This window comes from Mirounga leonina, unplaced genomic scaffold (genome assembly GCF_011800145.1).
Source record: "Mirounga leonina isolate KUSES-001 unplaced genomic scaffold, KU_Mleo_1.0 Mir_204, whole genome shotgun sequence".
NCBI classification, from domain to species: Eukaryota; Metazoa; Chordata; class Mammalia; order Carnivora; family Phocidae; genus Mirounga; species Mirounga leonina.
The window spans coordinates 16,074,574-16,099,280 of NW_023270513.1; the positions used below are offsets into that span (position 1 = coordinate 16,074,574).

The 24,707-nt window shown below is 37.2% G+C and overlaps 1 protein-coding gene across 2 annotated transcripts in view; it reads right to left on the reverse strand.

Moving 5' to 3' along the window:
• Positions 1 to 12,739: 12,739 nt before the first annotated feature.
• The window catches only part of CHM (CHM Rab escort protein), a 206,492-nt gene continuing 194,524 nt past the window's right edge, over positions 12,740 to 24,707 (reverse strand). Inside the window, exons 14-15 of one of the 2 annotated variants that reach the window (XM_035028821.1) lie at positions 20,058 to 20,218; positions 12,740 to 13,534 (exon numbers count right to left, since the gene is read on the reverse strand). In XM_035028821.1, coding sequence (XP_034884712.1) covers positions 13,343 to 13,534; positions 20,058 to 20,218 — 353 coding nt within the window. In that variant the 3' untranslated portion in view covers positions 12,740 to 13,342. Of the gene's footprint in view, positions 13,535 to 16,740; positions 17,687 to 20,057; positions 20,219 to 24,707 lie in introns of those variants that run through there. The other variant, XM_035028822.1, reaches the window with a different exon arrangement.

Below are 24,707 nucleotides of genomic sequence, written 5' to 3' on the forward strand. Positions count from 1 at the left end.
TCCTTCCTTCCTTCCTTCCTTCCTTCCTTCCTTCCTTCTTTTTCTCTCTCTCTCTCTTTCTTTCTTTCTGGAACTGTTTGAGAAGAATAAGTATTAACTCTTCTTTGAATGCTTGGTAGATTTCTCCTGGGAAGCCATCTGGTCCTGGAATTTTGTTTGTTGGGAGATTTTTTATTATTGATTCAATTTCTTGCTGGTTATGGGTCTGTTCAAGTTTTCTATTTCTTCTTATTTCAGTTTGGTTGTTCACATGTTTCTAAGAATTTATCCATTTATTCCAGATTTCTCAATTTGTTGGTATATAATTTTTCATAATATTCTCTTTTAACGGTTTGTATTTCTGTGGTGTTGGTTGAGATCTCTCCTCTTTTGTCTGTGATTTTATTTATTTGGGTTCTTTCTCTTTTCCTTTTGGTATGTTTGGCTAGGGTTTTATCAATTTTATTAATTCTTTCAAAAACCTGTTCCTACTTTCATTGATCTGTTCTTCTGGGTTTTTGTTATTGTTGTTGTTTCTATATCATTTATTTGTGCTCTAATCTTTGTTTCCCTTCTGCAGGCTTCAGGCTTCATTTGCTGTTCTTCTTTTTGCTCTTTTAGGTGTAAGGTTAGGTTGTGTATTTATTTTCTTTTTGAGGTGTTGTTATATGCTTTCTTCTTATGCTGTTTTTGCTGCATTCTAAAGGTTTTGGGCTATCATGTTTTCATTTTCATTTGTTTCCATGTATTTTTTTAAATTTCTTCTTTCATTTCCTGGTTAACCCACTCATTCTTTAGTAAGATGTTCTTTAACCTCCATTTTTTTGTGGTCTTTCCAAAATTTTTTTTCTTGTGGTTTTCCTCAAGTTTCATAGCATTGTGGTCAGAAAATATGCATGGTATAATCTCAATCTTTTTTTTTTTTAATTTGTTGAGTCCTGATTTGTGACCCAGTATGTGATCTATTGTGGAGAATATCCCATTTGCATTCGAAAATATTCTGTATTCTGCTGCTTTAGGATGAAATATTCTGAATATATCTGTGAAGTCCATCTGTTCCAGTGTGCCATTCAAAGCCATTGTTTCCTTGTTGATTTTCTGCTTAGATGATCTGTTCATTGCTGTAAGTGGGATGTTAAAGTCTCCTACTATTAATGTATTAATATCAATGAGTTATTTTGTGTTTGTTATTGTTCTATATATTTGGGTGTTCCCAAGTTGGTGGCATGAATATTTACAATTGTTAGATCTTCTTGTTGGATAGACCCCTTAGTTATGATATAGTGCCCTTCTTCATCTCTCATTATAGTCTTTGGTTTAAAATCTAGTTTTTCTGATATAATTATGACTACTCTGGCTTTCTTTCAACATCCATTAGCATGATAAATGGTACTCCATCCCCTCACTTTCAATCTGCAGGTGTCCTTAGGTCTAAAATGAGTCTCTTATAGGCAGCATATAGATGGGTCTTATTCTTGTTGTTTTTAAAGATGTATGTATTCATTCTAGAGAGAAGTGAGTAGGGGGAGAGGGAGGAGAGAGGGAGAGAAAGAATCTCAAGCAGAATCTGCGCTGAGCACAGAGCCCCATGCAGGGCTTGATGTCATGACCCTGAGATCATGGCCTGAGCTGAAACCAAGAGTTGGGCACCTAACTGACTGAGCCATCCTGGCACCCCTTTTTGTTGTTGTTATTGTTGTTTTTATCCATTCTGATACCCTATGTCTTTTGATTGGCACATTTTGTCTATTTACATTCAGAGTGATTATTGATAGATATGAATTTAATTCCATTGTATTGCCTATTAAGTCATTGTTTCTGGAGATTTTTTTCTGTTCCTTTCTCGTCTTTGTCCCTTTTGGTCTTTTTTTCACACTCAAAGACTCCCTTTAATATTCTTGCAGGGCTGGTTTAGTGGTCACAAACTCCTTTTGTTTTTGTTTGGGAAACACTTTATCTTCTATTCTGAATGACAGCCTTGTTGGATCAAGTATTCTTGGCTGCATATTTTTCCCCTTCAGCACGTTGCCACTTTCTTCTGGTCTGCCAAGTTTCTGTGGACCGATCTGCAGCTAACCTGATTTGTCTTCCCTTCTGGTTAGGGTTTTCTTTTCCTTTCTGCTTTCAGGATTCTTTCCTTATCTCTGTATTTTGCAAATTTAACTGTGATATGTCTTGGTGTTGGCCTGCTTTTGTGGTTTTGATGGGAGTGCTCACTGTCTCCTAGATTTGGATGTCTGCTTTGTTCCCCAGATCAGGGAAGTTTTCAGCTAAAATTTCCTCAAGTAGACCTTTTGCCCCTTTTTTGCTCTCTTCTCTGCAACTGCTATGATATGAATGTTATTACACTTTATGGATATGCTAAGTTCCCTAAATCTACATTTGTGATCCAATTTTTTCTTTTCCTCTTCTTTTCAGCTTCATTATTTTCCATAATTTTGTCCTCAGTATCACTGAAGTATCACCTCTGCCTCTTCTATTCTTGTGATCATTACATCCTGTCAGTTCTGCATCTTGGTTGTAGCAGTTTTTATTTCTGCCTGGCTAGTTTTTTGGTCCTTTATCTCTGTGGTAAGGGACTCCCTGGTGTCTTCTATGCTTTTCTCAAACCCAGCTAGTATCCTTATGATTGTGCTTTATCTTCTCGATCAGGTATATTATTTATATGTTTCAATTAGATATCTGGCCATGACCTTTTCTTGTTCTTTTTTTGGGATGTATTCCTCCATCTTGGCATTTTACCTAGGTCTCTGTCTTCTCTGTGTTAGGAAAGCCTTTATGTTCCATGCTCTGGAGAGTAATGGCTTTATTAAGAAGAGGTCATATACTGTCCAGGATCTGGTGCTTCAGGAAGTGTTTCTGGTATATGCTGTGTGTACTCTGGTGCTGTGCTTTGGCTGTTCTTTCCCTCAGTTGTGTCCTCTGCAGTTTCTCCTTGTCTTTAGGTCAGTACTCTGCAGAGTTTCTCCTTGCCTGCAGGAGGGAATGTTTGGACTTTGGCAACAGTGTGGTGAGCTTTAACGAGGTGTGCTCTGTCTGCTTAAAAGAGATCTGATCCTATTTCCATGAGAGCTGAAGTTTTGCAGAACTCTATGGTCAGGATACGTGGCACGTGAGGGGGTATTGTGCTGGTCTTCTGGAGGAGGGGCCCACTGCTCTGGTTCTCAGGCATGCTTGCCCTAGAAAAGCAGCACCTGCAGAGTGCAGGGGGGCAGGGCTTTTTGTAAGCGGTTGAGGCTATTACCAGTGGCACTGTGCCGCTTACTGAAGTTAGTTTATGCTGAGGGGTTGGAGAGATAAATGGCACCAGCCCCCTCCATTTCACTGAGAAGGGAGTTCCTGTCCATCCCTGTCTGGGAAGTCCTCCCAAAAGAGCAACAATCTCACCTCATGTGTCCTAAGCATCCCTCAGATCCCTGCCTTCACCCTGTGTCCAGGCTGTCTGCCCACCCAGCAGCCCCACTTGTGTTCTATCCCATGCAGTCTGGCTGAGTTTTAAAACTCCAACTTTAGGGACCTGGTGTGGCAGGGACCTGCACTTATCCTCTGGGGTAGGGTCTCAGCATGCTGGGACTGATGCATTTTTGTCTCAGAAGGACAGCTGCACCAAAGCACAAGGGAGTGGACTTCGGAGTAAAGTGCAGTGAAGAGCCAGTATCCAGGTTAGCTGCCCTTAGCAGGTTTCTCTGCACCTATGTTGGGGGATGGGGGAGGGTAATGGTGCCCACAGGCTCTTTTGTCCCTGGAGAGGCAATGCCACCTCTCCCAGATGCTCTCCAAAGAGAGGGAACCGTGTCTCCAGTGTGTCCCAAGGGATCTTCATATCAGGCCATCCACTACTAGCCTATCTGTCCTCCTTCTCCATGGGAGCACTGCAGCCCCCACCAGGCTCCAAACCAGCCATGGCAATGGACCTCTAAAACTCCAGTCTTTGGGCCTTGCTGGTTGTAAAAACTCATGAAAATCAGCCCCTCCCATTTCCCCAATGTCTTTGTGGAAGTGTTTTCCTTCTGCAATCCCCTGTGTGCTCCTCTCTCTCCCTCTTGCCTCTCTCATCTCCATGACGAGGGCTCTCTCCCCTCTGCAGCACCTACAATCCTTTCTCCTCCAAATCACATCTCTGCACCTCCTACCTTCCACAATGTGGCCTCTTCTCTCCCTCTAGCTGTGAACTTTGTTCTGTCAGTCCTCAGATTTCTTGGGTATTCAGGATGATTTGATATTTATGTAGCCGTGTTTGAGGGATGAGGCAAGTCTAGGGTCCTCCTACTACTCCATCATATTCCCAGACATGTTTATTTAGTTAAAACTTGGTGTTTGCAAGTATCAAATCAATACACGTTTCTTGAACATCAAAGGAAATCTTATTATGAGGAGTCAGGAGTGTTTCAAAAAACTGAAGAGCAGCAATGATACTGGGTCTCCAAGAGGACTGATCTTGGAATTAGAAACTTCACAGAAACCAACGCTAGGTTCACCTGGCAATTCAGTGTCTCATCAGTGCTTCTTTGCAAACTGACTTTGCTCCCCTGGCCACCTGGTAGAAGATATAGCTGCTCATAGCTAAAGATAATTTTGCGTTATGGGCCAGCCACTCAGAACGTCAAACTCTTGATGAGTCCCAATTCCAAAGTGCTTCAGGGCCCTGTTTCCACCCTAGATTGAAACTAGTATGGCCAGAGGAGCAGGGTTATGCAGGACATGCATGGTCATGAGCCAAGGGTTGTTTAGGTACTGGAGATACATGGATGAATAGCAGGGTCCCTACCTTCAAGTTGTTCACTATCTAGGAGACAGGAATAAAATCAGGCAACTTGGAATTCAGTGAGATAAAGACTTTATGAGCAGTACTGCAGGGAGCACAGAGGGAAAAGTAACTTTGCTAAGTGAGGTTACCAAGGGTTGGCAGTTGAAATAATATTAAATATGGGTTTTAAAGGCAGAATAGAAAGTTTATTAGAAGGGGTATAGTAGTAGCAGAGAGAAGTCAGGGCATTCCAGAAAGGATATATGTGAAGGGCCAAAGAGTTTGAAGATCTGAGGAATTCACTGTGACTGAAGAGTAAAGTGTGAGGAGAGGTATAATGATAGGAGATGAAGGCAAACAGAAATATGTTTTTTGGGGGAGTGTGGTCTCATATGCAATGCTAAACAAGTCAGATTGTAATTAGTATGGAAAAGTTTTTAGGGAGAGAGTGACATGATCAGGGCTATTATTTGTATTTAAGTGAAACTCTGCCACTAGAAGGGCAGCTAGATATAGCTCATTATGATGAGAAAGTATAATCTTGTTACTAGATCACAACCATGTTTCAGTGCACAAAGAATTTAGAGGAGCAATCCAAATCTTTCTGTGTGACCTTGGACAAATCATTTTAGCTCTCTGTCCTTCAGTTTCATCATCAAGATCCTCATCTGTAAAAGACAGAATGATTAATACCTACATGTTGTTTTGAGGTTAAAAGTGTTAATAGAATAGTGCCTGGTACATAGTAGGCACTGCAAGTGTCACCCTTCATTTCCTTTTCTTCTCTCTACCTGGACCTCAGAGTCCCAAGCTACACCCTGTCACAGCCATATTTGGTGCAGGCTAAGGATGCACACTCAAGAGCTTCACTCTTACTTAACTTTGGTGTGTTATTATGCTAAATAACTCCAACTCACCATGTGTAAGCCTGAGAAGGAATCCATGCAGTGGTTTCTGGAACCACCACCGGAATAGAATGGGGAACTTTGTGTCAAGAAGACCAACCGTAGGGGCGCCTGGGTGGTTCAGTCGTTAAGTGTCTGCCTTTGGCTCAGGTCATGATCCCAGGGTCCTGGGATCGAGCCTCACATCAGGCTCCCTGCTCGGCGGGAAGCCTGCTTCTCCCTCTCCCACACCCCCTGCTTGTGTTCCCTCTCTCGCTGTCTCTGTCAAATAAATAAAAAATCTTAAAAAAAAAAAAAAGACCAACCGTAATAATTAATCTGAAAGAAAATGAGAACAGTGAGTTGTGGAAATAGAGGAAACTATGATCAGGAAGATATTCCTGAGATAAAAACAGTAAGATTATGTGTCCAGCTGGAGGAATGTGGGGATTGAAGAGTTGTAATTCTACATGTATGTGAGCAAGATAGACCTTTTTATACTACTGTATCAACTACTTCAATTAAAAAAATTGTCTACATTTCAGATGGTAGCTACTTGTGGTGAGCATAGCATAACCTATAGATGTTGAATCACTATATTGTACCCCTGAAATTAATGTTAACATTAACTATACTCAAATAAAAAAAATTAAAATAAAAAATCTATTCACATTTCAATTGACTGATTAACTTGTTCCACTGGTAGCTCTAATTGGATAAAAATAACTGAAGTGATCTCCACTCAGTAGAAGCCCTTTAAGAAGAATGGGGGATCTACTACCCCATCAGCAACAATTGTTAAGAGCAACAGTTGCTAACAGTTGAACTATATTGTTAATATAGGAAATGAGATTGAATTTTTGATGTGGATAATTGGGGCATGTTATATTTTACAACATGTATATATTCAGTTTAGTTTCTAAAAAAATATGATTATATTCAACAGATTCCCATAGATAGCAGTCACAAGCCCAAATGTGTACAGGTATCAGAGAGGTTTCACGTTGAAAATTAGTAGCAGTCTCCATGTTGCAACATCTGAAAACACGCAGATAGAAACACTGTAGAGGTTAAAAAGCATTAAAATTTTATCACTGATCTTTAATCAAGAAAGTACAAAGTACAGGTTATGTAAGTTGCAAGAATATAAATTTCCCCACTTCATGTGACTCTGTAATACCATTTTCATTTTCAATTTGAGATAGAGACTCTGTAAACATGCTTATTTTTCCCTAAGTTAATAAATTCAAATATGTTATTTTTATAGCTCATGGTTTCAAAACATTATAAAACAAAATTTACAGGAGAGGACTGAACATATAAGTCCTCCTTTTCAGAAACAGAAAAGTAGTTGTGTTGTAAAGTAAGATACTACCTATAGGTTATTATATTAATCAATAGACTTTTATTTACCATTTAAAAATTTTGCTATGTAAAGTTTTAAATACAAAAATACAAAATAGAAAAAAACGCCAAACCCATATAGCATAACCTAGATTTAATCATTAACATTTTATTATATGTATTTGCTTCACCTATTTTTAAAAAATCTCTAACAGATAATGCTTTTTAAAATTTTAACATTACCACACCCAGTAGTTAAAATTAATTCCTTGATGTCAACTAACACCCAGGCAATGTTCAATCCTTACAATTGTCTCAAATGGTTTTTTTGTTTTTTTTCTAACAAAAGTTTCATTTATTCAAAGCAAGGTCCAAAGTCAGCATGTTGCACTTGGCTGATACATCTCTAAAGTCTCCTTTAATCTGTAACAGTGCTCCCTTCATTTTTTTCTGTGCAAGTTATTTGTTGATAAAATCAGGTTATTTGTCCTTTAGAATTTTATACATTGTATCTTCATGGTGTCATTTAATAAGCTCTTCTATCCCCCTAATGTTTATAAATTGGTAGTTAGATCTAGAGGCTTGATTATATTCAGATTGAGTTTTTAATTTCTATTTTGGCAAGAATTCTTCCCAGTTAGTGCTGTGTACTTCCTATTACAACACATCAGGAGACTTATAACATCTTATTTTCTCCTTGTAGTGATTTTTAAGATTGATCACTAGGTTCAGGTGATGTCTGCAACAAACTTTCAACTTAAGGTTTTAGTAACCATTGATAATCACTGCCTAGGTCCATTACTACACTGGGTTTACAAAATGGTGATTTTTCTATCATTCTTCATGTAATTATTAATGGTGATTCCTCTATAAGAATTTTCCTTCAACAACTATTTGAATACCCTGAAATAGTTTTCATAGGAAAGACAATAATAATTGCTTCTTTCATATTAGTTTCTAGAATAAAAGGTTGGTGCCATAGCAATGAAAGCAAAGCAAGATGAAAAAGTATCTAATAGATATTAATATATATTAATAGAAATGGGAAGAGAAAATTAAGAGGTAGTATTTTATCTTTTCAAGCTCTACAAACAAATCCTCTCCCAATTTAGGTACAGTCTATTTTTTTTTCCACACATGAAAATCCTGAATAGAACAATTCATTAACAATTCATTAATGCTTCTAGATCAGCAACTGTCCAACTCTAAAGAATATTTCTTTTAGGGGTCAACTGTCTCATTGAGAGGAAGAGGATTTACACATGCACGTCCCATTAACATTAATAGGAGTTACCAGCATAAATCCCCCTGCAGTGATAGGTGAAAAGACTTACAGGCTACTAGGATTCAAGTTCTAATGATTATCTGTCAAATAGCCCTAAGAATCATCATCACCAGAAAAAGCAAAAACAGCAACTTGTATGGGAAGAGCATCTCATTGCAGCCCCACAGACAAACTATATTAATGGAAAGAAAACTGGCCTTAAAAAATGTGATTGGTGGGGGAATCTGGGTGGCTCAGTCATTAATCAGTAGTCTTGATTTTGGTTCAGATCATGATCTCAGGGTCATGGGATCGTGCCCAGCATCAGGCTCTGCGCTCAGCATGGAGGAATCTGTTCCTCTCCTTCTGCTCCTCCCCTTGTCCTATCTCTAATATAAATAAAATCTTTTTTTAAAAATGTGACATGGGATGCTAAGGGTTAAACCATTTAACATTTTATTTTTTAATTTTTTTAATGATTTAATTTATTTATTTGACAGAGAGAGAGCACAAGCAGGGGGAGCGGCAGAGGGAGAGGGAGAAGCAGGCTTCCCTGCTGAGCAGGGAGCCTGATGTGGAGCTCGACTTCAGGACTCTGGGATCATGACCTGAGCTGAAGGCAGACGCTTAACCGAGCACCCCAAGGGCCCCTAACTAACATTTTTAAAAAGCCACCATATGGTACATCATGTTTTTGATGTAGTGTTCCATGATTCATTGTTTACATATGGTGACTAACATAATAAAATTAAATTAAAAAAAGAACTAAAGCATAAACAGATGCTAGCAAAATATTAAAAAAATTAAAAAAGCCATCATTAAAGAGAATTCAAACATCAAATCACTTGTTTAAAAAAACAAAAAAGTGTGAATACTGTATGAGCTCCAAGGTGTTTGAAGGGTAATACAGCTACTTGTTTAAAAATTCAATTAACCTTATTTTCCCAAATTTGATTTATAAATAATCTCACAGATAAATGGTCAGTTTTGAAGGAGTCCTGTTATCTTTTGAATGCATTCTGAGAAGCTTTAGGAAACTACCTGGAATTGACAGAAAATGTCACTCTGTTTTAATTATTTGATCCAAGAGCAAATCAGAGTTAAATGAATGATTTCTGTATATGAGGAACACCAGCAGTCTCTTATGTATTTCAAGTAAATTGTTGTGGACTCAACCACCAAAGAGAAAAACATTTCAGGTTCTCATTCAACAGTATGAAGAACATTTCATATTCTCATATACTAAGTGAGATGTGAAAACAGTTTGTAGGCAATGTACTATAAAGCCATAGCCCATGCCTCAAGCACCCATTTCAAACAGAATGAGATCTGATGCTGGCATCTAGAACAATTTGCTAAGTAAATCAACCCAGGTATCATTTGATTTTGCCTTTCTCACAAACCTGACAGAGTTGACAAATACTTAGAAACAAAACCAAATATACAGCTGGACAATTGTTTAAATAATAGACTGATATCAATAAATCAGTTCCAAGACAATCTTTAATTTCTTGGTATATATGCAAAGTTTTTTTTTTTTTAAGATTTTTTATTTATTTATTTGACAGAGAGAGAGATAGCGAGAGCAGGAACACAAGCAGGGGGAGTAGGAGAGGGAGAAGCAGACCTCCTGCAGGGCAGGGAGCCCAATGCAGGGCTCGATCCCAGGACCCTGGGATCATGACTCAAGCCGAAGGCAGATGCTTAACGACTGAGCCACCCAGGCGCCCCTATATGCAAAGTTTTAATAGTAAAAAAATAGGAAACCACACCTGAAAGGCATCAAAACACTTTTATTTCTTCTGAAAACTTACTGCTACAGTGTGAAAATTATGAATAATCATATTTATGCCTTTGAAGTGCATATAAGGAAATTAATGTAGAGATAAATTATTCAATATCAACAGCAGTAAATGACTTATAAGAAAATTGTTTAATTCCTGCTTTAAAGGATCAATACTTAGCGATCAAATTTCAACAACATTTTTTGAGGTCTTTAGGACTTTAGACAAAGGGCTGCCTTCTTGGGAACTATAGCTATGACAGAAGTTATAATCATTAGCATGGTCATTATTTTAGATAAAAAGCTGCTAATCTCAGAAACTACCATTCTAGAAGTTAACCATTAACATGGCCATTTCAGTATGGGTAACTAAATATCATCAGAGATGGGGAAAATTTTAACTCCGTTTTCCTATAGAAAAATACCTACATTTATAATATCTACCTACCTACCTATTTGCTTTTCTGGGCAGGCATGCCAACTAGATAAAGACACAGTAGCAACACAGGGTAACTGGTTTTCATGTAGATCACTAAGCTGAATGGTATTATCATTTTTGGTTAATAAGAAGCATGTATAACTAAACATTTTAAACACATGAATCAAAATTCTTTGATGACAATATTCAAAATTTTAAATTAGCTACTGAGATTTCTGTATCACATACAACATATTAACTTTATTCATATAACTTCAGGCTTATGGTTTTACAACAAAACCAAAAGGTTTTTCCTTTTTTGGCTTAAAACTATGAAAAAAAAAGATTTATTTGCAGTAATTAAGATAGCTGAAAAGAAAGCTCTTAGAATAATTTCTATTACATTCTGAGGCAACAAGAAATATCTAAAGTTCTCTACCATAATGTTTTTAACAGTTGTATAATATTTTAATCACCACTAACCATATTCAGGAGCTTTTAAACACTTAAATAGTATTTAATAAATAACCCGGAAGAGAGATTATGATGCTGGCTAATGGATAAAATAGGGTACAATATGGGTTGGGCCATGAGACCTCAGAGCATCTCCTTCCTTGTCTACATATAGATAGCTGCAGTAAAGCTGTCATAGTCTTTCTAGTTATTATTCTGGCCTACCCTGATTGGTTGCTTACATAAATGTGTATGCTGCATTCAAGAAGCCTTAACTCTTAGACTATAACAAAGTACAGTATCTTAATTGGTGCAACTTACTGCAATTGTATTCAGACTCAATACTTTCATATAGTGGAACCTTTTATATTGCTTGTATTGAGGGGCAGGGAAAATACCTGGTGCTTCAAGGTAGGTATTGTGCATTTAGCACACGGCATAGTTGGGTTTCAGGAAACATGATTTGACTTAAGAAAGATCTGAGTCTATATAGCAAAATGGATTATAATGTGATTCTACTATCCCTAATTTGTAGGACATTATAAAAGGGGAAGAGAGGGAAACAGGCCAAAGACTTAGGAGATGGGGTGTACAATGGGCAGAGGAGTTAGGAGCAGCCTGAGAGGCTGGGAAGGTTTTCCTTCCATCTGGATTCAGCTATATCCACAGGGGATTGGAAAGGTGAGGCAAGAGCTACATTCCTTGGTTCTTTCCATTTTCTATGAATCTGTGACCTGAAAGAACTAGCCTCCTTTAAGATCTCTGAAATCTGGAGAGGTCATAGCCTCACTGCAACTGTGTGCTTTCTACTGCAGCAATGGCTCTCTCATTGGTAATGTAGGCCAGAATGCACAATAAACTTTTTATACATTTAATTATTGAAATAAATCCAAAGTATTGCTCAAACAGAACAAACCATCAGAACTTGGCATGTGGAAAAATTTTAACAGTCACTGTCATTGTAACTAGATTTGCCGGCTACACAGAGCCCCAACATTTTTATGTTAAGTGTATATTAGGGTTTACCAACGGTCATACTGTATTCAGAGTCCTTAGTGGTTCAGGTTTACCTAGCAGAAAAGGAATATGAAGAATTTAGAGTGCTTTCCCTACTAAGATTCAAAACCACAATTCCATGTTACTATGCTTACTGGTCTACAAGACTATAAAATACTCATTTAGGAAACAGATTTTTTTTTTTGCTTAGTTGCAATAAAAACACTGTGATCTATTGTGTTGGGGGGGAGTTGACAGCAGACAATTATTTGCTGCATGAGATTTTTGATATATACCTCCAAGTCAAGGGGAAAACAACTTTTTTCTCCCCCAGAACTACCATTCTATGGATTGAACTGCATTTATCTTCAAAATTATTCTCCTACAGTAGGCAACGTGTTACTATTTCCACCTTACATATGGAGAAAATGAGGCCTATAAGTTAAACAATTTGGGGGCGCCTGGGTGGCTCAGTCGTTAAGCGCCTGCCTTCGGCTCAGGTCATGGTCCCAGGATCCTGGGATTGAGCCCCGCATGGGGCTCCCTGCTCGGCGGGAAGCCTGCTTCTCCCTCTCCCACTCCCCCTGCTTGTGTTCCCTCTCTCACTGTATCTCTCTCTGTCAAATAAAATCTTTAAAAAAAAAAAAAAAGTTAAACAATTTGTCTAATATCATCAGTAGTATAGCTAGAACTAAATTGGGTCCATACACAATTAGGCTTTAGTTACCTGACCAGACAGAATTTCCACATACTGATGAGCATATCCAAATCTTTCCTTCCATTTCTTCAGTCCTATAAGCTTTCCTAGTGTGTAAATGATTCACATACAAATATCACTACTAACAAAAAATGTTGAGTAATGGACTCATGCTTTATTTGTAAAAATGAGTACTTTAATATTGGCATTTTCAAGAGTTCTCAAGATAGAAAACAAACCAAACCTCTATTCCAAACATAGGCTCCTGCCTAGATCATGATACTTTAGCTTTCCTCAACTACATTTACATGTGCTTTTATCATTGGTGTCATCATGCCCATACCCATGAAGAAAATAGAATTAAAATAATCAAAGGAAATATGTGACCTGATTCTGAAGATGTGGCTTTCAAACAAAGATCCAAAGAGGTAAGCAAAAGCTTTCTGAATATGACAGAATTATTAACAATGCATAGGTACACTTTCATATCCATAGCTACTATACTCCTGGGAACCCATCCATTTATATTTATCTGCTAATTCTACAGGTTTGGTAACTTAAAGCAGGCAAGCCAATGTGCTTTATAAGTGTTTTGTGTTTTTACAATGTCCTCTTTAAAGAAAATCCCCTTTTGGATTTCTATGACCTGCTTCTCTTGGTAATTATGTATGTCAACTGGCTGCTGTTTCTAACATTTTTCAAATAGTTCTTCCATGAAGAAGACTCTGAGGCCAGGAGGAATTTCCAAAGTGGGGTATTCAGTTTGGCATATATCCATTACTGAGAGGCCTCCTCTGGGTTTCCCAGGCTTGTGCTTTCCTTGGGAGTCTCTGAGTTAGCTTCTGGTAGGACACTGAATTCAGAAGCCTCTGATTGTAAACTGTCCCCATCAATGATAATGTCTTCAGGATTTGGTGGGGGTGGACAGAAGTCTTCATTGGGGCAGATTATCTGGAAAAGTGTTTCAGCCTGGCAAGGGAAGAAAGGACAAAATAGTTTTTGGATATCAGCTTAAAATGTATATGCCTTTCTGAAATTATTTAAAAAATGAAGTATCACCCTTGAAAATTTAAGTTATAGACCTTTATCAAGTATACATGACCTTCTAAAAATCTGCTTTCAGAATTCCATGACTTCTCTCCAATTCGATGCATGCATTCAGGCCCACCATTAAGTATATCAGTACTTGACCAGATTATCAAGTGTTAGATAGCTGAGACTTTAAGGACATTCATTCTACACATCAGTAGAGATACAATTTCCTTTAATATTCTTTATGTAAATTCCCAATAGAATCTATTTGTGATAGCTGTACAATTAAACTTGGCATATAATAACTTTAACAAGTCATTAAAATCAAGAAAATTCTTATTTGTTCAACTATTTGCTTTTCTGGTATAATTTAACTCCCCCCGGGCTTTAAGGAGTATAACATGGTGTTCAAGATCACGGACTCTGAATAGATGGCCATGTGTAAATGCTGGCTCTGCCAATTAGTAGCAATGCAATTTGGGGGAATGCTTAATCAACTTTTGAGCCTTGCTTTCCTTGTTTATGAAATGGCAGACTAAGCCTCTATATAATATGGTAGCTGTTATCTCTGTTATTAATAATAACATAAGTTAAAAGGTCAAGATTTTATTTTTAAAGATTTTATTTGAGAGAGACAGAGAGAGAGAGAGAGAGAGAGACTGCGCACACGTGTGAGTGCAAGCGGGGGGTGGGGGGGGGGCAGGGGCTGGGAGAGGGAGAGAATCTCCAACAGACTCTGCCAACATTGGCCGATGCGGGCCTATGTGGGGGCTTGATTTCGTGGACCTGAGCTGAAACCAAGTCAAACGCTTAACCAACTGAGCCACCCAGGAGCCCCAGAATGTCAAGATCTAAGCTGAGCTTAGTCTGGCAGGATAAGAGAGTAAGAAACTGAATGTGATTTTAATGAACACACACGCATGCACACACACATACACACACGAAAGCAAATGTTAACAAGAAACATTGCTATTCTATTCTAAATATACCCTTACTTTTATTTAGATGAATACAGCTCATTGAGATAAGGGTCTTTGCCATACTAGGGAGCTTGCACTCTATCCTATTGGTAAACAAGTCATTAAACCGTTTTAAGGTATATGCTTGTTTTAAAGGCAACGTCTTTCTGTACCACTTTAATCCTTCTTCCTGACATGCACACAAAGTCATCCCTTAGGCCAGGTGTTGACAACTATGGTCCACAGGCCAAATCCAGCCTGCTATTCTTGTAAATAAGGTTTTATTGGAACACAGCCACTCTCATTCATTTATCTATTTTCTGTGGCTGCTTTTCCACTACAATGGCAGGGTTGAGTAGCTGCAGAAGAGACGACAGGAGCTGCAAAATCTAAACTATTTACCATCTGGCCATCTAGTGTTGGTAGACTCAGGTGGTTGGTCCATCTGGGAATTTACAGTGACATTCCTTGGGAGTGGGTGGAGGGATACTAAACAGAAACTTTTGAGCTTTGATGTGAAGTTGAAAGAAGGGACAGAGAAAAATACTTTCCCTCTTCAGTATAAAGGGTATATTTTTTGGACATGCCATTTTACTGTGACTATTTTGAAACTAAATATTTGAGATGCCTACTTTACTCTCCACCCCAGGAACTCACCACAGGTCTTTGCTGGAGAAACTTAGCTCTTAGAAGCAGGAGGACTGAGGTCAGAGCCTCTATCTCATCCTTTAGTTCCTCTTTTTGTCTTTTATCTCAACCTTGTCTGCCTATAGAAGTTCTCCCTCCCTCTTATTTCCTTTCACTCTCTGCATGCAATCAAGGGCCAAATCCTGACAATCTTATCTCTTAGTTCTTGACTCCATTTTTTTTTTCCTTCCCTAGAGATACTATAGGCATACATCATCTTTCCCTTAGGTAACTGCAACATCTCTGAACTGGTCACCTCGCCTCTAGGGTTCCCCCATGTAATCCATTTCCATGCTGCCTTCAGAAGGGGTCTATGGAAATGAAATTCTGGTTATGCCACTTTCTGGCTTAAAACTCTTCAATGACTCCCCATTTCTTAAAAGGATAAAAATCCAAGATCTTTGCTATGGCATACAAAACCCTACAGGCCTATTTCTCTAGTCTTACCATTTATTCCATCCCATCTTCATCTTTCAGACTTTTTGCTTCAGTAATACCTACTTATGTGCACTTTCTTAAACATGTCATGTTTCTATCATGGATTGGTGCAGATGCTGGAATGTTTCAATTATCTTCCATTTGTATGGGGAATTGCTACTCATCTTTTATCTTCCTCTCTGCAAAGTTCTTTGACTCCTAAATAGAGCTCATGGCTCCTCTGTATTATTTTTGAACTTTGTATATTATTCTATTATTGCATATACTGTACTGCACTGTCATTTGTTTACATGTTCTTCTCCTTTACTAGCCAGTGATTCCTTCAGGGATGACAAGGACTGAAGGAATCAACTCTGGATCCTTATTCCTGGTGTGGAGTAGTATTCCAATATACATTTTTTAAAAAATGAACTAAAGAACTTTTAAAACTGTATATTGTAGAAATGTTGAACATAAATATAATAATTATTATTACTACTTTACTTCTATTCCAGTTCCTCTGTGTCTCACACCTTCTCTCCCTTTTGTTACCTACCTGTAGGATACATTTTCCTCTGGACCTCAGTCCCTGTGGCTGATTCCACACTCTGTTTCCATATATCCTTGTCATAATCTGTCTCCTAGGACTGCTAACCAATTGCAGGCTGCTGCACCACCCTTATTTGTTTTCTACCTGCTTGTGGAACTCTCACCATTAGCCCATCTGCCATTGGCCCTCACTGATGCCAATTTCCTACAGCCAGCCTTCAAAATCCTTCCCATCTCCTTTCTCTTACTGCTGGAACCTTTTAGGGTCAACTGCCATGCTCTGGAAGGTCTATCTAATACTTCTTGGTCTGCTGTATTTCATTTGTCAACTAAGCCTCAATTGTGAGAGCTGTCATAAGTAGAGGTTAGTTCAGAGGCGTTATTAACTTTTAATCCTTTTTGCCCCACCCCCGACCTTTTTTAGAGAGAGAGAAAACATGAGTGGGGAGGGGTAGAGTGAGAGGGAGAGAATCACAAGCAGGCTTCATGCTCAGCATGGAGCATGATTCTGAGCTCATGACCTGAGCTGAAATCAAGAGTCAGATGCTCAACCAAAAGAACCACCCAGGCACCCCAATCCTTCTTGCCCTTTTAAGCCAAAATCTAGCTTAAAGAGTAGAGAGTTTCATGTAGTTAAAAAAGTTAAAAAGGCATAATTATATTGTGACTTGGTTTCTTCATATTGGGAAGTATAGAGAGGACACACTGAGTTACTAAAAACATTCCCATGTGTATTTAACATACATCTAGACAAAACAAAACAAAAATATTTTGTCAGTCTAGCAGTTTAATATATTTAGGATGTATCCACATTAACAAGATGAAAGTAGCACAGCACAGTAGATGAATGTACAAGCACTGGGGTCCAACAGACCTGAGTTAAAGTTCTGGCTCACAAATTTACCAGATCTGTGATCTTTGGACAAGTTATTTAGCCCCTTTGGGTCTTAGTTTCCTCATCTGTAAAATGGGCATGTCACAGATACTTACTTCATAGGGTTCTGAGGACCAAATGAAATAATATACATGTGATGCTTAGGATATTGTCTGGTACACAGAAAATGCTCAGTGAATGGTAGCTTTAGAAAATGTGACACCTAAAATTTCCCTCTCCCTCAATGGCATGAGAAAGTGAACGATACTGCAATATGTGAGCAACTTGATAGGTCATATGATCTATAAAACTAGTCTTCAATTTACAAATTCTGTACCAAAAGTCATAAACAAATTGCTAATATGCCATAAAGACAACATTCTAAATGGTGGTTAGGCTGCCCACATCAGCCAATTTAAACCATTTTACATCTGAAATATAATACAAAGAGTACATTACTATATAATTATTCTTGTTCTTGTGGTAGTGGCACCTCCTAGGAGATGGGGGCTCCTGAAGGAGGAGTGAGCTATCAATGATCTTGGGAGTAGAGAACTATAGACCAGTCTGTTCATCAGTATGTGTGGGTAAATGAGACACTACCTGTATTAAGAAAAGAGGTATCATATGTCAGTTTCAGAAAAAAAAGAAAAAACTGAAGTAACAAACTATAAATACCAGCAAGTCACAGAATCACAATTTTCACTTAGGCTACTTATGCTAGCATAACTGTGGTGATAATAATGTCTTGGTGTGCTCCTCCTGCACACAACTTTAACTTGTATTAAACACAGGCCACTTTATATTTTTTAGTATGTTTTCAAATCATAAATAGTTCCATATGAACACAAGGGAGACAGGTCTATGCTATGCGACATCTATACATTTACAAATAGGAAAAGCAGCTGCAAACTTGCTAACTGGTAAAATAAAGCATTTGTGAAAAAAAAAGAAGTCTGCAGGTGCTTATGTTTACTACATAGACAAAGCCTAGGTGATGCTCTAAGAGCTTTTATAGACCATTTGGAAAACAGAAGTTATCAATTAGTGACTAGGCTGAACATAGGATGAAATACTGGAATTAGAACACAAGTTTATTTAAATACACTGGCTATTTGTAAATATTATTACTGATGCCCTTCAAAATAGGTATTATTTCTCCCCAAACTGATGTGAGGTTTAAAGCTATATAACAATTTAAAACTACTCACATTTACTAGGATATAATTAGTACCAAAAGTAGCATTATTATTGTTTTATACTAGGATAACACTGAAATCTACCTTCTTGGGAAGCAAATTACCTCATAACAAAATTATCCTTTAATTATAATATTCTAGCTGGTTGTTAAGATCACATTAGCATTTGTATAGTAAGTCCTTATGTAAAAAGCCTTCCCATTTTGGTTAAAAAACATTACAGTCCACTCAGGAATAAAAATGACCTAAGCTAGGGGTGCCTGGGTGGCTCAGTCAGTTAAGCATCCTACTCTTGATTTCAGCTCAGGTCATGATCTCAGAGTCAGGAGATGGAGCCCTGCATCAGGCTCTGTGCTCAGTGGGGAGTCTGCTTCTCTCCCTCTCTCTCTGCCCCTCTGCACACACGCTCTCTAAAATTAATAAATAAATCTTTTTTAAAAAATGACCTAAGCTATCTGCCTGAAAACATGTTGGCGATTCTGCTTGGGAAAAAATGGAACATCAAAGCAAAAATGCCTTGGTCATTTTAAGCCATAAATGTGGAACTTGAACCATCTCAGGTTCCTATTAAACTAATAGAATGAATGATGGATGACCTCCCACTTTTGATATCACTGATTGAATAGGATTATCAAGGATCACCACTAGACTCTGAAGAGAGAAACAAAGAATGAGGCAAAAAAAACTATAGATACATGGGGTCATGGCCTTGTTACTATGATTAAAAATTAAAGGGTCAATGAGGCCATTTGCTCCTATGAGATCCCTGCCACTAGTTGGATTGAAACTTCCATCTGTGGTCTTAATGTTAAATTATTCACTTACTGATTCAATAGACAGATATGCCAACTGTATCTGTGAAAAGTTTAGACTTGTGCCTCAAAAAAATACATTTTATGTTCTTCTCTTCCTGTCAGGTACAAAGAAGTGTATTTATATATACAAATGGATCTTCATCTGAATGGAATCATAGTTCACTTTTGTCAGCTTGTGTTGGCTTGTGCTGTACCAGTTCATAGCCCTGCCCAGAAGTGCTGTCACAAAATTCCACCTTGATTTAACATATTCCTCAGCAGCTATGACAGTAACTTTTGGGACACCAGCTTGTGTCAAAACATTAAAGGAATCATGTTAACTCTGAAAAACTGTAAGTTACATGTTCTTTTCCAAAATAAAATGTTTTAAGATCATTTAAAAATTATATTTTGTATGTGATTAGTTACTTAGTTACACTCCTTTTAAAATGACTCAGAGGGTAACAAAGAAAAATGGTTAGTGATTTCAAAATAATAAAACAATAGGCCTACAGTTTAAATTAGAAGGAGGGCATGTACTTCATGGAGCACTGGGTGTTATACGAAAACAAACTGTGGATCACTACATCAAAAACTAATGATGTACTGTATGGTGACTAACAAAATAAAATAAAATTAAAAAGAAGCAATATTTCTTTAGAAAACTGGCCTAACTTTAATTTTTCAGAATATGTATTTCTAATGTCTTCCATCCTTATTCCCACAATGGAACTCATAAATGCTCTCTTGCAAATTCATCATTATAGTCCAGAATGTGAAAATACTGGATACTATATTTAAAGTATATTTAAAGAAGTTTGGTCATTTATAGGAAAAAGTTTGGGGGCAAGTTACAGAGATGGTGTTAAATGACAGAGACACTTTTCTAGTCTTTTTTCCCACATCCCAGAGGAAAAAAACAATTCACTTTCCCAACCACACCAACTTTTTAACACAAAATGAGAAACACAAACAGCTTACCTGTTTGACTGCATTATCATTTCCTAAACCACAGTCTGGGCCAGAGCAGACATAAACGTTGGATGGTAAATCATTATAAGAGTTCCTGCTGACATCTGAAGAATCTCTCATATTGAAGTAAAGAGCCCACAGAAGTCTTGGTTTTTCAACTTCTTCATTTTCTAAATGTAGACATACATTTTACTTACATCTATAGCACAATAAGCCTGTCAATTAATACAATATGTAGCCAATTACTAACAAAGCCATGACTATATAGTGTAGTAAATCAGAGCTTTGTATGTAAAAAATAGTAAATCTTTATCCACACGCTCTAATACATGTATATATTTCAAGCAATGATGGCTTTTCAACCTAAGACAAGTTAGATTTTAAAAATTATTTTGATTACTAGTAAGTTACTTAGATGTAACTCCAATTGTGTTCTCTTGAATTTCTATTGTTTCTCCACAGTAGTATCAAAGCATTTCTGAACACATTCATCCTTAAATTATGCCACTGAAGAAGATAAATTTTTTTATGTTTCACATAAACAAACTAACTTGAAAAAATTATTAAGTCAATGATCTATACAGGATTATGAGATGTCCAGAAGACATCTATAGAGACAGGAAGTAGATTAGTGGTTACTTAGGGCTGGGGGAATTGGGGTAAGTGAGGGATGACTGCTAACAGGCATGGGGTTTCTATTTTGGGTGATGGAAATATTCTAGAATTGACTGTGGTGATGTTTGAACCATTTGGTGAATATATTAAAAAACATTGAATTTTACACTTTAGGTGGGTGAACTGTATAGTACCATGGATTATATCTCAATAAAGCAGTTATTAAAAATAGTATATAAAGGATTAACACATTGATACCATAACTCACTAACACTTTGTCCTACTAGATTATAAAAGTAATGGCAACCAACAACAAAAATAAGGTTGTGAGACTTAAAGTTGTTTTAGCACATACTCTCTCATTTAACAGTAAGCATCTATTATGTGTGTTAGGCTTGGGCTAGGAGACAGAGATGCACAGATAAAGCAGAGTTAGTCCTTAGTCTCCTGATTTTTCATGTTCCCTAATACAGAGGGCCTAGCACAAAACAGACATTCAATGAAAAATTTCTATATTGATTTTCATCCTGTTTTCAGGTATAATCAAGTATGATGTGCTTATTAAAAGGTTCTACCTTATTAATACCTAAAACCTATTCTTTGCTATCTTAATAATTATTTCCTTGCCACTCTTCCTCAGAAGTGTTATAAATTTTCTTTGCTTGAAAACACAAAATATTGCTGTTAATACTGACTACAGAATTTTCTTTAGCCTGAATCTGAACAAAAATTCAAATTCTGTACAGTGATAACAATAGATGTATATAAGATTACCCAAGACCATGGGGTACCTTGTGAATCATAAAGAAAATACAAAACGTTTAATTATCTAGTTAATTAGCTCTTATTGTTAAATTGGTAATTAATGTAGTGAAATTCACAGCTAATTGCAGTATTCAATTAATAAGAATGCCCAATTCCCCAATTCAGGATAAACACGATTTTGTTATATTTAAAATATCTCCGGGTGCCTGGGTGGCTCAGTTGGTTAAGCGACTGCTTTCGGCTTGGGTCACGATCCCGGAGTCCTGGGATCGAGTCCCACATCGGGCTCCCGGCTCAGCGGGGAGCCTGCTTCTCCCTCTGACCCTCTCCCCTCTCATGCTGTTTCTCTCTCACTCACTCTCTAATAAATAAATAAATAAAATCTTTAAAAATAAATAAATAAATAAAATATCCTCACTACAAGAATACCAAATATGTTATTTTTCTAGTTCATTTTGAATAATCCATAATTATTAGTGTGACAGGATGAAGAAACTCTGAATGGAAGAAGTGATTCCTTATGATGTCCCTTCCTAATGCTAACATCTATTGAGTCTAAGGTATCACTAACTTCATGTAAACACATGACAGATGGTGAAACCTATTTACTGACAAAATAAAGGAACTTAAGGAACTCATATTTCACAGCTAAAACTATATGGCTCTTAGTAAATTTACTGATTTTCAGTTTAGTTTCACTAAATTTTATGGGAAGACAATTAAACATATCGCCTGTGATTTGCAACATCAGACTCCAGGAGCACTGCAGAAAGAAAAGTGGGCTAAGGTCTGGAATTCCTTTAATATTGCCCAGTCCATTTCTAAGCATACATTAAGAGAGTTTATCTTGTATTTCATGAAAGTTCCAGCTCAAAGGGGGGCTTTCACTCAAAAGAAGTTGGGAAAAATGAATAATCCAATAGACTATAGGAAAGAAATTTCATAGAGGTTGAAGCATTGAGAAGGAACCATGAGAGAGATGAAAAGTTGACATAGGCTGAAGATAAATGCTCTAGATAGAAGGGAGTTATCAGGCTTTGACCTTAAAACCCTCAAGAAGACATATAATTGCTTCATCTTTCTTTGAGGTCAGCTGGAAGGCAGAGAGATAGTTGAAAAAATAACATGCAGTTGTGAACTACACAGTTGTCAAAAAAATATTAAAGCTGCTGAGGTTTGGCTAGGAATACATCACCTAACCAGGAGTAGAACTGGTTTTCTGTAATAGCTCATTTCATCAGTTAGATAATGTAAAGGACTGAACAAGTAAAAGGTAATTTAGAATAAGAACTTAGGCAAATTAAACTGAGATAAGTACAAAATAAGGTAGGCAGAAAAAAAAATCAACAATGTCATACCAAATACAAGCAATAAATGGTCTACAGTTACATGCCATATTTAGGAAGAGACTATTTTAGCAACATAGCAGAGCAGTATGAGGACAACAGTGTAAGAGATTGTCACAGCTGTGACCTACTCTGGATACAACAAATACAAAAAGGAATTAAGATAAGGCATTTGACTTCTGAGCCCTACAATTACCTAACATCCTTATCAGCCACGAACCTCAAAATAACACCTGTAAGAGTAATTTTTGTTTTTAGGTAGTTTTGTATTTTGAGATAGGACATGAGTGAGATGGGATGAGATAATTCCACATGCCATGCACAATCAAGGGAAAAAGAGAACATGGTGCAGTAATGATACTACACTGTAGACATTTCAATATATAGTACTAACGAAATTCTTGTTTCAATTCATATAGAAAATCTCAACTTCCTGGGTAAAATAAGAAACCATTTAGGATAGTTATACCATTGCTCACTCAGTCCTTTGAAGGATATTCTGAAGTCTGGAAGAACTAATCCAGACTGGTATGAATGGTGAGCAATCACCTAATTTTCTTACCTATGCAATCAGGTTGATTAGACATAGTAACAGCTGAAATTTCTTTGGACAAGGAAATAGGGAAGGGTTTAGAGATCTCTGATGTTCTTAAAGGAGGCTGGGGGTTTAGAGATCTTTGATGTTCTTAAAGGAGGCTGGGAGGTAGGGCTCTTGGAAGTATTGGTACAACTGCATCTTAAGACAGCGTATGTCAAGAGCTCCAGCTGATACCTTAAATGTGAAAAAGTAAGTAGAAGGAATAGAGGGAATACCATTCACAAACCTACTGAAATTTCTTAGATACACCAGCAAAGAAGTACTGTATTTGAGAAGAGAACATGATCTTTTACAATAAATAAACTTCTTTGCAAGGTAACTAGGCTGACTTTCACAAAGGCTTATGAAGTGCAGCACTAAACAGAATGTAGAACTGTAAAAGAAAAAATAAGCTCAAGTGATGTTATTCCTTTGGCACACATTTTAAAACAAACATTAGGAGAAGGAAGGGAAAAATGAAGGGGGGGAATCGGAGGGGGAGGTGAACCATGAGAGACTATGGACTCCGAGAAACAAACTGAGGGTTTTAGAGGGGAGGGGGGTGGGGGAATGGGTTAGCCTGGTGATGGGTATTAAGGAGGGCATATATTGAATGGAGCACTGGGTGTTATACGAAAACAATGAATCATGATCACTAGATCAAAAACTAATGATGTATTGTATGGTGACTAACAAAATAAAATTAAATTAAAAAATAAAAAAACTATTTACAATGCTCTAAAGCATAAGATTTCTTATTACTATTAAATAATTAAAACATAATAATAAAAGCCACTAATCTGTGAAAATAGGTGCTTTTGCTACAGAGAAGAATGTGCTTTAATGCACTAAAAGTTGATATTGCTCATAAAGTTCTTTCTCATTTAGGCAGGAAAATGAATTGAGCTCTCTTCTCCAGGTGACTTTGCCTCTTTGACCTGCCATGGCCCAGTGCTCACTTTATCTGGTGATTCATTTTCAATAACTCCAACAGTATTTGTTCTGACATTTTAATTAAAATATGACCACTACCTCATCCTGATGATAAAAAGGTCTATGTGTGAGTGAAAACTAGCTTTTTAGTGCCTCAGTGCACCTGAGGACCCCTCTGAGCACATAGTTCTTACTAAAGAATTTCACTCAGGTTCTAAACAATACATCATTTCAAAATGGGATCACTTTAACCATTAAGATTAATGTTTAAAAATCTAAAATGACTAGAGGATGCCAAATAATGAATATGTAATTTCCTCAGCTTGTTTTTTTTTTAAAAGAAAATTAAATGCATTTAAAACGTGAAGAGCAATGATCCAAGATTCAAATTTAGTGTATTATTGGGACTATCACAAAATGAAA